Source organism: Thermobia domestica, chromosome 9 (assembly GCF_964235325.1).
Source record: "Thermobia domestica chromosome 9, izTheDome1.hap1.1, whole genome shotgun sequence".
Classification (NCBI taxonomy): Eukaryota; Metazoa; Arthropoda; class Insecta; order Zygentoma; family Lepismatidae; genus Thermobia; species Thermobia domestica.
Window position 1 is genome coordinate 61133611 of NC_137462.1, and position 14896 is coordinate 61148506.

General features: G+C 35.6%; 1 protein-coding gene across 1 annotated transcript; it reads right to left on the reverse strand.

Moving 5' to 3' along the window:
- Positions 1-553: 553 nt before the first annotated feature.
- On the reverse strand, positions 554-1768 carry LOC145694006 (uncharacterized). The gene has a single exon (XM_081770150.1). The coding sequence runs from the start codon at positions 1630-1632 to the stop codon at positions 685-687; it is 948 nt and encodes a 315-aa protein (XP_081626276.1). The 5' UTR covers positions 1633-1768; the 3' UTR covers positions 554-684.
- Between the last annotated feature and the right edge of the window lie 13128 nt (positions 1769-14896).

The following is a 14896-nucleotide window of genomic DNA, read 5'->3' on the forward strand; positions in this document are numbered from 1 at the left end:
GGTATGCCGTTTCATCTTTTGGGCTTCTGGCGTGAGTACTTTGGTGGAAGTAGGATTTTCATATTTCATTTCGAAACTACTTATGATTACAATGCATAATAACTACTCTCTATATATATAATCAGAAGTTATCAGCATTCTTCACATGTTGTTTAAGGATAGAATGCATGCACAAGGATGTTTGGATATTTTGATTAATTTCTAAGTGATCAGTCGGTCATTTTTGAATAGCTCATTAACTGCATGCGAGTGTATGGAAAAATTAAAGAACGTCAAGAAAATCAAATACTATAGAAGAGCCATCAGGAGATTGTCCCTGAAGTTTCTTACCACATGTGGAGGCAAAAATGGAGCCCCACTTTCGTGCTAATGTTTCAACCACGACCACTCTGTTTTACACCATTAAGAAAACTGCCATTATAGATACACTGAAAAAGCCTTGCCACGTAAGTAGTGGTAACGATCTGTCAGAGACCTTCTCTTACTTGCTCCTCTAGATTACAATTGGAAACAAGTTTTTTATATATATACCATCAGTAAATTCTATTGGGCTAAAAATTTAAAGAAAATAATTTGATCATTTTACACAGTAACAGAGAAGAAGTACATTACTCTCTTACACTTGCTCTATCGAGAAAAGTTAAAAAATTCGACTGTAGCTAAGGTGAAGGAACACAACGAAATTTAGAATCGCCAATGTGCATTTTCTCGTCTTGATCCATCAGACAGTTCGTTGATAATATCTTCTATCCTAGTTGGTGGCGTTATGGTAGTAGAATTAACAATTTCCATTATTTCACTTGGTAGGAATAAGCGATATGGTAAAGGAGTCGCACTAGAATTCTCGATTTCAGCATCTGGTTCTGTTGCTAAAAGTCTTCTTGGTTGTCTGAGAAAGGAATCAGTGATATGTCTCTGTCCACTAAAATAAACAATGTCTAATCTATGACGGTCTTCACTGTCACCGGTAACAGTTTCAGAATCCATAATATAGGTAATATAAGAATTCTTGTACCACAGATACCAGTTTTTGATGTGATATTTGAATGTCATAATTATCAATATATACGAAACTATAAGAATTATGACTTTGGAAATAAATATTACAATGCCTGTCCATCCAGTGTGATTCAAAGACCCTGTGAACCTGCGCTGATAATGATAATCCCTTACATCGTTGAAACACGTGTATGAACAAAAAGCTGCTAGAGATGTTGTAACCAAAAAGAGGAAAAGTCGCAGACAAAATGCCTTCCTATCATTTGGCGTGTTATGAATTCGCAACCAAATATACAGCGACTGACAAAGACGATATTTGCGGGATTTTACTGTGAAAAACTCAAAACCACATATTTCACAATGATTAGTTTTACTTTTACGCAGCCATTTTTCAAGACATTTAATATGTACAAGGCCGATTGAGCCTTTACACTTACAAGGAGATTTTAATGGTTCTTTCTTGTCAGACTGGTGGCAAATTCTGCAAAATCTGTAGCTACTGCTTGATTGAACTCTGATGTTGTGATGTCTTGATGGGATTCTTTCGCTTGCTTTCCTTGGTTTTCGTACCTCATAATCTTTACATCGTTTCTTTGTGTTTATTGTTCTAAATTGTTGCGATCTACGTACCATTGCTAACCTTTATCTGTGTGCTTGTGTTAACTAAAAGCAAACATTTTACTATTATATACATCGAACATATCAATTCTTTTAACAAGCTATCATGCTCATGTTTTTGGTAATATTTACGTTTATACAGTTTTTATATTTGTTATTGCAATGTATTTCCAAGGTTTATGTCGCATGATACTTCATGTATTATTATTACTTTTATTTCTTTATTGTTGAAAAATGTAGTGAAAATACTATAAACATCATTGTACCTGAGAACATCCCATTAAGCAGATGATACTGTGGATATAAGAGATCAGACATAATAACTTACCATTCCCTGTATATTTTGGTGCTTATTTGTCAAGTAATGAAATCCGATTTGTATAGAGGCGCTATTAAAAACATCATTCATCTATGCTAGAGAAAATGTTTCAATTGTAGTCTAAAACATTCAATAGACTTTTCATTTCCTGGTTTGTCTAATTATGTATTACATCTCTAGTACCCCATGATACTATTCAGTTGAAATTGCCATGAAGTTCGCAAAAATTTGATGTTTTTCCGATTCAAATTTCAAACTGAAAGCTGAATAGTAATAAGTCAGAGACGAGTTTTAAGACCTTTGACATTTTGACTTGAAAATTTATGTTATTCGATTCTACACGTCTTACTTAATCTACACACCAAATTTGAACTTGCGCAAACGAAGGTATCCAAAGTTATGGGAAGTCAAAATTTTGCTAAAAATATAATCATTTTTCTATTTTCATATCGTCATTAATTGTAGTCTCCTTCGCCTCTCCCTCTTTCCTGCCACCATATCCTCTGGCACATCCCGCATGATACAGTTCCTTCTTAGTCAAAGTCCCAACAAGTTTCTCTTCCTCTTCTCCCCTCCATTTCTAAGATTCTCTCATTCGTTTTCGGCTCGACCCAGCTAATTCTCTCCATTTTTCTCCACACTCATGTTTCAAAAACTTCTAGTCATTTTCCATAAATTTTTCGTAATGCCTATGTTTCTGACCCACATAGAACAACACTCCACAAGAAGCATATTATGATTCCTTTCCTTAACTCTTTATTCAAGGTCTCACAAAATAGTAGTTTCTTCCTTCTAAAAGCTTCTTTCGCCATTACAATCCTTACTTTTATTTCACTTTCACACTTCATAACATTAATAGTATTACCCAGGTATTCTATCGAAGACTAGTCACCTGTTCTACTTTCTTCCCTTCCACTTCTATATTTGACATAGACCGCTTCGTTCCAATCACCATGGCTTTGCGTCTTTCTGACATTTATTTTCGTTCCAAATTCTTTTCAACCCTTCCTAAATTTTACTAACATCTTACTGAGTTTCTCTTCAGATTCCCCAACAAGTACCATATAATCTGCAAACCGTGTATACCTAATCACTCTACCCCCTACAGAAAAGCCGTCTTCATTTTGTAGGATCTTCTCACTATCTCTTCTAGATAGATAATAAAGATGAAATACATTGATGGAAAACACACAAAATAATAAAAATAATTAGATATCATATTACTTGAAATGAAATACTTACTGTAGAGAGAAATTGGGAAAAAAGTAATGAAACTCTACATTCGCACACATAAGAGGTATTTCATTTAAGTCACTGGTAACAGTCTGCTTCCTATCAATATGTTTGTGATTTTAGCTGACAAGTCGTACAGATTATTTATGATATACAGTTTTCGCAGATTTTCTTTAATAGTAGGCACGTTAACATAAAAATTGTACACTTCTGGAAAAAAAAATTTGAAACTTTCAGGATTACTTGTTTACACCTGCAGAAGAAATCTAGAGGTAGAGCCCAAAGTGTTTGGCCGCCATATTGGAAAATGGCCGCCATCTTCAAAAATATTACTATTTTTCAGAATATCCATTTTAAGTAGCTACTGCTTCAACAATATTCATCCGAATTTCATCGTTGATACGCCATTCTCTTCAGAATAAAACAGGCTTTTAAATGCAATATGACGCATGTCTGTATGACGCACAAGAAAAGGGAAATTTGGAGGAAATCGGGAATTTTTCTTTTAAAAATATTCTTTTTGGAAGTTTAAGGGACCCCAGAGACGCTCCAGGCAAGAGTACGCGACCAAAATGTACCCTGAAATAATACAGAGTGGTTATGGCATGTCTTTGCCAAATAACATTTGGAATATCCTATATAATGACATGAGAAAAAATATTTTCTAATCCTGTTAGAAAGTAGGAAATTTACACTAACACGGAAAATTACGATCTAAAATTTCTGGATAAATTAATATTCCAACGAATTTCATGGCTAATAATTCATTTTCCTTGAAATGATACAATTTCTGAATTGCAATACTGTCCATGCCCCTGTAGGGTATGGAAAAAGGGAAATTTCGGGGAAAATCGGGAAATATATCTGAAAACCTTTTTTTAATGTTTCTTGCTCCTAGAATAATCCCTTTTACCCTTTTTGAAACCCTTTTCTTGTAACCTGGAGACATAAAGGGAAATTATTTATAACATTTCATTTGTTTGTGTTTCAATTAATTGCATTATTCTACATACTTCACCACTCTTTTTTAAATATACTTTGACACAACAAACATCTTTGCTCCTATCTGATACGTTAGAAACAAAGCGGGAAGAAGTATTAATGATTTAAAAACTTTTAAAATAAAGTTAAAACTAATATCATGTAACAAATCATATTAAGTGTCAATCTCAACGTTGTCCAAATCATGATCACTACTGTCAACAAAAGCTCAAATTGTTCAGTTTCATTTTCACAGTCAGTACACTTGCATAGCATTGTACACTGCATTCGTGAGCTTTTGCACATACGACGAGGAGTGTTGCAGTTTTTGCAAGAACAACTGAATATTTCCCTACATACACGAACTGCTTAAGAAATAGTTATCCATGTTGGCTCTCAGTTTCAGTTCTTTGCCAACCGCCAAAGGCCTGGATCAGGTAAGGTAAGTTGTTTAACCAAACACTGTCTCCAACAATAGCCAACTTTGATAAGCACTCCTCAAGGCATGTTTAAATAAAGCTGATTTGTTTGTGGTATTCTTTCGATGGAACGTCCTTCCTTTGTAATAAGTTCTTTCCTACACTCATTAACTGTGCTGTGACTTATCATACATTAAAACAACCAAGTTGTCAACTTCGTTCATAACCATCTCAATTTCTGCAGGTTGCTGGGATAAAACTTGGAATGTCTGTGTGATCTTCGGGAGATTTCTATATATTTCCCAAGCGTTTTTTCCAAAACCATAAACGAGGAATTTAGGTCACAACCCGACAGTGCCGGAAAAATGGAAGGAAAGTAGCTTCTTCGACTCCAAACTTGGTAAATAGTAGACGAATTGGGATGTACTCTGAATTCTTTCCAGTACCAAATGCAATCCATAAGAAGTCTGCTTGTAGTTGATTACATTTTGACAAAGAAAGCACTAGAACATCAGTGTCCACTGTCCGAATGATGATACATAGATTTGTGTCCGCTTGATACGCCTCCTTAGCATAAAGCAAAATTTTTGTACCCGCTTCCTCTTGACTACATGGCTGAAAATCTTCATGGGTACATAATGGTGTATTGCATAATATCGCTTCTCCTTTCATTGTCACCACTTCTTTCCCGACTTGAGATATGAGTTTAGTTGCAAGTAGATCGAAGAGTTCCTTCTTGCTTTCATCATAGTGCAAAACGTTCTTTCAATTTCTAGGCACAGGCGTATTACTACAAACTTTTCGTCTTATGCCAGTAACTCTAAACACTCTAATCTCAGCTTTCAAACTGTCAGGTTTGTAGTCATCCCAGACAATGTTAATTCTGTTTATACGGTCCCATTCGTGAAGCACTATGCTGGCAAATTTCTGCTTACACATCAAAAGTCTTGGGATCTCCAAGAGGTATCATATGGCCTAACGTTGGGCCATTCAGTATGGCACATGACGCTGAAGATTTGTCACTGGGATAGTCAGAAACATTTCTGAAACACTGAAAATCAGATTTTCGAAGATGCCCACAGTCTGACAACGGTATATTATTTTGAAAAGAGACATGCATCATTTCTTGCGCTTTTCATCAGCAATTGGAATTTGTTCTTGGTTGGAGTTTCTGTTTCGAATAACTTCACTTGATTGCGTTTGATGGTTTCTCAATTGGTATTACTTGCTGTTGTTGACAAATTCTTTAAATTGATGCATTCCAAGGTGTCTTATTTCTCTTAAATCCACAATTCCCCTTTGAGAAATAATGACTTTATTATGCACATTTCGCAAGTCTTGGCTGCTGTCTTCAGATGGATTGCCTAAATCTTCAATAATGTTTTTTTTTCTTTTAAATCTACGTGTTTGAAAAAGAAATACTGGATTTCTGATGAGAATTCATGGTATTCCTTTGAGGCTGTGTTAGGCTTTTTAAATCCTTCTTCAAATTTTTGTATTAATTTTGTTACTTCATGACCAGGTACCACCCATCTCCTCAAAACATCTGGGTTTTCTGTTAATCCCAGTGCACCTCCATCCACCTTAACGTAAGTATTGCACTGTCCACGCGCCTGATCCAATGCCATTGCAGAAAATAATCTCCCACTAATATTGTTAGTAAACTTCCCTTTTAAAAACTCCTTATGAATTCTCGGGTGTATCTCTGACAGATTTTTCATGTCACGCCAATGCACTGGAAGACATCTAGCTTCATTTTGCTGGTTAAATAAAAAGAACCAAGGAGCTCATCTTGTCAGACAGTTCACATAGAGCTCAGAGTTGGAGCTTTAGATTGATGTCAAAAATTTCAGAAGCGAATTCCCTAGTTCCGTTATTGTACTCCAATATGCGAAAGTGAAATACTTTCACAATTGTCTTTACACCATTCCTTAAACAGAAGAGGCTCAACAGTACCATGTTTTTCTTCTGCCCATAAATATATTGAGTAAAAGCTTGTTTTGACAAGATAAGCAGGGCACATAATGTCACCTGATGTACATACCTTGTACTTGTAATATGAAGCACTTTGATATAAGACAGAGCTCTACCTGAAGATGTTAACCCAGCCTCAATGATACATTCAACCCATCCACTGCAATCTAAAAGATCTCCGAATACACTCGTGATAGCCTTCTCCAGATGTAGGGTCACGATTATCATAACATAACTGTCTTCACCAAACTTTTCAGGACATGTCCACTGAATACGTATTGCAATAGCATACAGGGAAACGTCACAAGTAATACCGGGTGTTTGTCCTTCATTGAGATAATTTACAGCATCTGCTACTATTGACGTTGAATGTCTTACAATAGCAGGTGGATACGCAAGGTCTGGAAACGTAGGCAGTAACCTACAATGAGTTACATGTTTTTCTCTACTTAACGTCAGAGTTAACTCTTATGAAGTAGGGGGGCGGTGGCTCAATGGTAGAGTGTTCACCTCCGGCGCTTGGGGTCTCTGGTTCGATCCCAGTTCGCGCCGTATGCTTTGTGGTGGACAAACACTGAAACACTGTACACGTGGGTTTTCTCGGGGTTCTCCCGTTTCCTCCCACTTTTTTCATTCCACCATTTCACTCATCTCTCATCATCACGGTCTCCTTTAGCCTAACCGGCATAATCGTGGGATGTAAAACTTAAAGATTTCATTTCATTTCTTATGAAGTACTGCTAAAAAGTGATATTTTTCCTACCAAACAAGATTGGGAAATTATTTTCTACAACGTTACTATGTATGATGTCGGAATGGAAATTGGTAGAACCATTACAAATACTACAATGCATATTTGAGGATACATGAAGGTCACGTGCTTTCAACTAGGATCATTCTAGGAGTGAGAAACATTTTAAAAAAGGTTTTCAGATATATTTCCCGATTTCCCCCAAATTTCCCTTTTTCCATACCTCACAGGATCATGGACACTATTGCAATTCAGAGATTGTATCATTTTAAAGAAAATGAACTATTAGCCATGAAATTCGTTCGAATATTAATTTATCCAGAAATTTTAGATCTTAATTTTCTCTGTTAGTGTAAATTTCCTACTTTCAAACAGGATTAGGAATTTTTTTCTGATGTTATTATATAGGATATTCCAATGTTATTTGGCAAAGAGATACCATAATCACTCTGTATTATTTCAGAGTAGATTAGAGCCGCATACTCTTGCCTGAGGGGTCTTTGTGGCGCTCAAACTCCCAAAAACGATTTTTTAAAAAAAGAAAAATCTCGATTTCCTCCAAATTTCCCTTTTCTTGTATGTCATATGGACATGCGTCATGTTTGATTTAAAAGCTTGTTTTATTCTGAAGAGAATGACTTATTAACGATGAAATTCGGATGAATAGTGTTGAAGCAGTAGCTACTTAAAATTGATATTCTGAAAAATAGTCCTATTTTTCAAGATGGCGGCCATTTTCCAATATGACGGCCAAAAACTTTGAGTCCTACCTCTAGATGTCTTCTCCCGTGTGTACACAAGTATTCCTGAAAGTTTCAATTTTTTTTTTTTTTAAGAAGTGCACAATTCTCATAAAATTGCCCACTTAACCTCCGCACTATAAAAATAATAAAAGGTAGTAAAAAGTATTTGAGAAATGTGTCGAAAACTTCTATATTCCCTCTATGTTTTTAAGGTTCGGAAATATGGTAGCTCTAGATAGGTAAGAATGTAACTTTCGACGACACTTTAGTCTCGAACAACGTAATAAAATTGTAGAACGTGAATACAAATTCAACTACATGTGTGAATCTACCACAAATACCGTAGGAATTCAAATTACTGGAGCGATATTAGAGTGCTAGTTTGTATCTGATAAGAAAATTTATGTTCATGATTTTCAGTAAAATACATACACACGACGGGGAAAAGTGTTGTGCAACATAAAGCACGCGCACTGTATGACTAACCAATAGCTAACCCATATGGATAATTAGGAGTGGACGGACGATGAACACAGGCTCGAAATAGGGATATTTCTGGTGGATAGTGTCCCTGGTTCGGTCCCCGACCAAGTTAGTTTGTGGTGCACAACATCGAGCCCATGGCTTTTCTCGGGGTACTCCCACTTCCTCCTAATATTCATTCCACCAATTCTGCCATTATCATTCACTTACTTTTTTTCACGTGTCTATGGGTTATATAGGTATTTGAGTATATTGAAACTAAGAGATCATTAGAATTTAACCACAATCATCATTAATTTTTACATTGTTTTTCATATTATACAAAATACACTGATGACAAGTTAAATTAGAAACATCTATCTAATACCGTGTAGCATTTTTCTTTCGCTCTGATAATGGTGGCTACCAGTCGCGGCATGGACTGCACGAGGCTCCTGAAGTGTTCTTGTGGTATCTGAACCCATATCTGATGCAAAGTTTCCCACAGAGCCCGCAGGTTAGTTAGAAGAGGGTCCACAGCCTGAAGGCGTCGTTCCATGGCGTCCCAGATGTGTTTGATAGGATTGAGGTTTGGTAGTCGTGACGACCATGGAATTGTAGCCAGATCAGATGATGGTCATCAAACCAGTTTTCTGACACCTTATAGCGATGAAGCAGCGCATTGTCCTGCTTAAAGATGAGGTCAGCATCCGGATGTTGAAACCGAGCAACTGACAGTACATGGTAATCCAGAAGATCGCGGCAGCGTTCACCTGTGAGGGTCACATATGTTAGGGGAACCATTTCAGTCCACGTAAACATGCCCCAAATGAGAATACAACCACCACCGACCTGCACAGTTCCCTGCTAGCACGATGGATCCATTGCCTCGTGCGGTTGGTGAGGCACGAGTACTGTCTATCGGCATGTACCAATGTGAAACGTGACTCATCTGTGCAAGCAACCTTTTCCACATTGCCACCGTCCAGTGGCGGTGTTCCTTTGGATATGCTAGATGTTGTTTCTTGTGTTGTGCGGTTAAAAGGGGTACTCGCGTATATCGATGGCTTCTGTACCCCATGGCGAGTAGGTAGTTGTAGATTGTGTGGCTGCTTACACTGCGTTGTTCTGCATTGAACCTCTCCGAGATTTGACGCACTGTGGCTCGTCTATTGGCTATTACAATACGGGCCAGTTGACGCTTACCCCTGTCGTCGACACGCCCCTGATTGCTACAGTTTGCCCGAGCGAGTGCCGTTTTACTGGAAGGCAGGTACTCATAATACATCCTCGACACAGTTGCCTTTGAAAATCAAAGTGCTACAGCTACTTCCGAAATTGAACCACCCAGTCGTCTCACCCCTACGATTTGACCACGATTAAATGCACTCAGGTCCTTCGTCTTGCCTATCACACACTGCACTGACATGAATACCGAAAGAGGAAGCACACAGCAGCACTACACGCGAGATGCGTTTCATTCACATGCAGTGATGGAGCCTCTGCAAGGCGCTTCTGTCACTGTCTTGCTGTCCCTAATTCAACTGGTGCTGAATGTAATTAATAAAGATAACTCAGCGAAATGGGTAATAGGGATCCAGGCCTGCACCTGAGGATATAAAATGTTAATTGAGGTTATGCAATATGATTTCCAAAGGAAATTCGAGTTAAAAAAAAAGAAATATACATTTTCTAAGAAAAATTTAATAGTTCACTGGAGGGAGGAAAGGAAGAAGAAAAAAAGGAAAACAAGTTTAGTGCAATTGGCCACACACAATGAAATCAATGCATATTACAAGGTTTTTCATTTTAAGAATGGTGGAAGAAAAAGATATAAAAGAAAGTGAAAGAAAATGTGACAGAAGTAATCTGTGCATATCTAAAGCTAATAATTATTATATTACGTTTAAAATAAGTGGAGATTGTTAATTTTTGGAAACTGTTTCTGCATGTTGATTAATTATGCAAGTTAGTCACTTTTTTGGACAACATTCAAATAGGTAAAAGTACAGAATTAAAAAAAAAAAAATGTTTCAGACACATTTTTCGTGTATGTTGTATATAGATGAATATCGAGATGGACGAGAGTACAAAAGGCAATAACAAAAACGAAATGCGAAACGAAACACAGAGTAAATCACCATCTCAGGAGCTGATTCCACTGGAAGAAAGTGATTCTCAATTTTGCAGAATTTGTTGTGAGTCAGAAAGTAAAGGTACACTATTATCTCCATGTAAATGCAAAGGAACATTAGGCCGTGTACATATCAATTGCCTGCAGAGATGGTTGGAAGAAAGAGGAACCGATTTCTGTGAATTGTGTAGGTTCAAATATCCTACAGTTAAAGTCCCAAAGTATTACTTTCCACTGTCATTTTATAAGTGGTTAAGATCTAATAATCAGTTCACTGATGGTTTGAATTTCCAAATTCGCCTTGCACTTTTGGGTATATTTTTCACACTATTGGCGTCCTCTATATTCTTAATTGTTGTGTGTGCTCAAATTGGAAATACTAACAATAACGCGTACATAACCATGTATATGAGTACAAGTCTAATTACTATGAGTTGTCTGATATCGTTAGGTGGTATAATTCTTGCTTGGTGTAGGTGGCATAAAAGAACAAATGTTGTTCGTATTTTGGTAAATCTTGAAAGCGTTTCAGGCAAGCAGCTAAGAAATGATTCTGTTTAGTACAAATAATATTTTTGTGCGGATTGTTAGAAGAATTTCTCTATTATCTGTGTATCTATCTTAATACAAATTATAATATATGATTCAGTGTCAAGAGATAATTTGTGCTTAGAGAAAGATAATATTACTAGAAAACACATAATAAGATTCAAAATGTTTTCTTAAAATTGTGATTATTATAATGCCTACTTCTTAAATAAAATTCACTTTGTTGTTTACAAATATTTTCACACAGTTTATAGTGTATTGTTTTCTTTCTTCTTGTGTTTTTGCTGATGGTCAATAAATAAAAGAATACTTAACAGAATTGTCCTTGTGTTCTATTCTCAAAGTAATCCCGATAAAATAGTTAGTATTATGAATTTACGTTTGATTTTTTAATTTTTAGACAATTAATTAGTAACTGTCCTTTCGTGGTTAAATTGCTAACGCTAGTACATTGGATGCTATCCGATTTTAGGTGACTATAGATTTATGAAATTTATAGAAGCAAAACGTAATGTTACTTCAAAACAGAAGTGTATGAGTAATTAAAATAAATGAGGGGACCTTACCTCTGACGTCCCTAATAATGTAAAGATATGAAATCTAACGGTGTACTTTTCATAATTTAACAGTCCATTAGAAAGCTACAATGAACTACATTCCTATATCAAGCAGTGTATTAAGTCATGATCCGTAATAATAAAGCTCTCTGGTACATAAGTCATCTAGCAATATGAGTAACACACTGTTTTGCCGTTATTGTTTTACCGTACACATACTCACACATACCGTACATGATGCACCTACTCCCTGCTGCCCACTATTTTTACACTACCCTTATACGAGCTAGATACGATTCGTGGTGTAATTTTTTCACTGTCGTTTTACGGTATATGTTCGCTTGCTGTTTTTGTGCCCATACCGGTTATGCTCTCCGAAAGTGAACTTCCACCTAGGAATGTAACTTTACTTACATTAGATAATTCATAATGTAATAACGATGTTTTTCCTGCTGAATAAACTACATAACTCTTGCAGTCACTTAAAATAGGTCCGCTCGGTATTTTGTGCGTGTGCCTGCCACTGAGTTAGATTTCCAGCAAGAATACTTGGTTCAGGTACAAATCCGAGTAGTATTTAGTTTAGGATTTATTTTATACAGCATATTTTGTCTTATTTACCTGGATGCTGGAAAGAAAGGTTAACTGCTATTACTGCTGAATTAGTCGCTCTGGAAATGTCAATTCGTTATTAACTAAATTTTCGACCATTCACATGAACTCAATATGAAAAGGTACAAATTTTACTTTAACTTACTCATTTTCATTCCACAAACAGTTCCCAAAGTTTAGGATTTATTTTAGTTTCACTGAAAACTATCACGCTGGATTAGATGAAACCACGTTAAAATCTTAGAATATGTTATAAGAAGTATCTTGTTGCCTTTGCAATTTTTGTGGTCGATATTAATTTTGATAAACATTTGGAAGTGTTGAAGCAGCAATTCTTGACAGTGGAACCTTATTCTGAATGTAAGATTATAAAGCTATCTTAGTATATAATAGATTCTTCAATTTTGAATTATTTCTTTGCAAATCAACCAACTTCATCCATTGTAAAAATCTTACTATTTGGAATCGATCGAAGTGAAATGAAAGCACAGTAATTTCAATGTGAAAGTACTGAAGTGGAAAATTTCTGTCAATCCACCATTTACTTCGGTTATTATATACAATTTCCAACATCGTTAACCACTTCCAATGAGTCTTAGTATTTCGTATCACGCTACCATTGCTACTTATCTTTTCGGAGCAAATTATGAGGAGTATGAGACAATAATTTTGCAGCACTCCTTGTGATTGTGATTTTGCCATATGTCTGGAATTGCGAGGGACAAAATCTATTGTAAAATTAAAATTACCAGATCATAAAATCCAAATGGAGTATACAATAAATATTTTATATAGTAACATCAAACTTCTCCCTTAAGAAAAAAATAAATTAAATATGGTTGTACGTATATTTGGTACTTCATATCATTACCATCTATTATTTGCTGTAATTCATACAACTTGTCCTTTCTGACAGCTCGCTGCATGCACGTGGTGCTCAATGCTATGTTGCCAGCTTTTATGTCGGATATTGAAAAACGTAATTATTCACTGCAAGTAAATATTAGTTTTATAAAATTAAATGACACAAAAGAGAACTAAAAAGAATGCTCTTAATAACAAGCCCACTACTCAAGTTGACGTTCGACTAAAACAATGTGCATTTGTTTATATTCAAATTGGCAAATTGCGAAAAGGATGGAATGTTTATCATTGCAGAGGGAGAGAAATGAGCCACAATAATTGGCTGAACATGCTGTTGCCATACAAACAGTTCTTCTTGCCTGATTGTTATGACAAAGTGCAAGAAGGAAAAAAGAAAAACAGAAGAGAGCAACTGTCAGAAAGGACAATTTGTATCAAATGAAGTGTAAAATGTTGAAATTCAATTGACCAAATTACTTTTATCCGGACAAGGTTATAAAATTACTTCTAGCGTGATAGACTTTTTAAAAATATAATTTTACCTATTATTAACTTTATTATCTTTTCACTAGAAATATGTGTACAATTCAACTTAAGGAATTTCTACGGCTTCATTTTGTTATATCCGTATTCTGATTTCCACATAATAAGACATTAAGTACCTTTTGTAATTTGTTATTCTTATGAAATAAGTTCTAACTTATAAACAATGAACCCAATTCAAATTAATTCAAATTATTAATATATTCAAATTATAAACAACTGTAAAAAGACAACAATGTCTTACAAAATTATAGCCAATGCGCAGTATTCTTTCCACTTCTTCAAGTAAAAGGGACTTATTTTTTGTGTTTACTTTAAGGACTTGTGTTCCACGAATCCTTAAATTCTTCAAAACACTTTGAGTGCTGGCCTCTGAAGTGCAGGTTTCCACAAGAATGCTGGGCTATTTGCAACCTTTTAAAAAGTATATCTCAAAATCTAGAAATGCTAAAAAATAATACAACATGTACGGTTTGAAGGTTTAGAGCTTGTTCTCTATTGTTATATATAATATTCTGTATTCCAACCACAAAATTATTAAAAATCACAAATAACATTTACACGTAGTGTAAGGGAAATGAATGCGAATGTGGAAATTATTATCTCAAGATTATTTACCTGACATATCTGATATTTCTGTAGCTATATAGTCGGGATCATTCTCACAATGTCCAACAACTCTCCTTCAAACAAATCATCATCACTGTAGCTCAATTCCGCTTTTAAGCTGAAGCGTATTGAATCGTCCGAAAGGCTTTTTCTCGCCATTTTGACAGTCAAACAATAAGCACATGATTTTTTAACTCTGGCAGTAACAGAGTATTAATTAGGATCCTCACGCTATCTATTGACGAAATTCCGAAGTACGAAGTCCAAAGGATATTTCAAAATTGCTAACTCCGTGTAATAAAGAAGCAAAACTATTGAAATATTATTTTGTATCTCATCACGTATAAATACGGAATCCACAGTCTACAAAAGGTCAGCTACTCCATAAATACAGCATTATCACTCAAAGGGTTAAATATTTACCAGTGTATTATGCAAAGTATGTAAAAGATAAGATCACACATTCCAAATTTCTTGCACGATGACTCGGGTCCCTTTCCTGAAAGTATTTCACTCATTTTTGTTCCTG

Excerpts from the sequence above, each read along its gene's own strand:
- LOC145694006 (XM_081770150.1), bottom strand. The coding sequence starts at position 1,632 with ATGGTACGTAGATCGCAACAATTTAGAACAATAAACACAAAGAAACGA.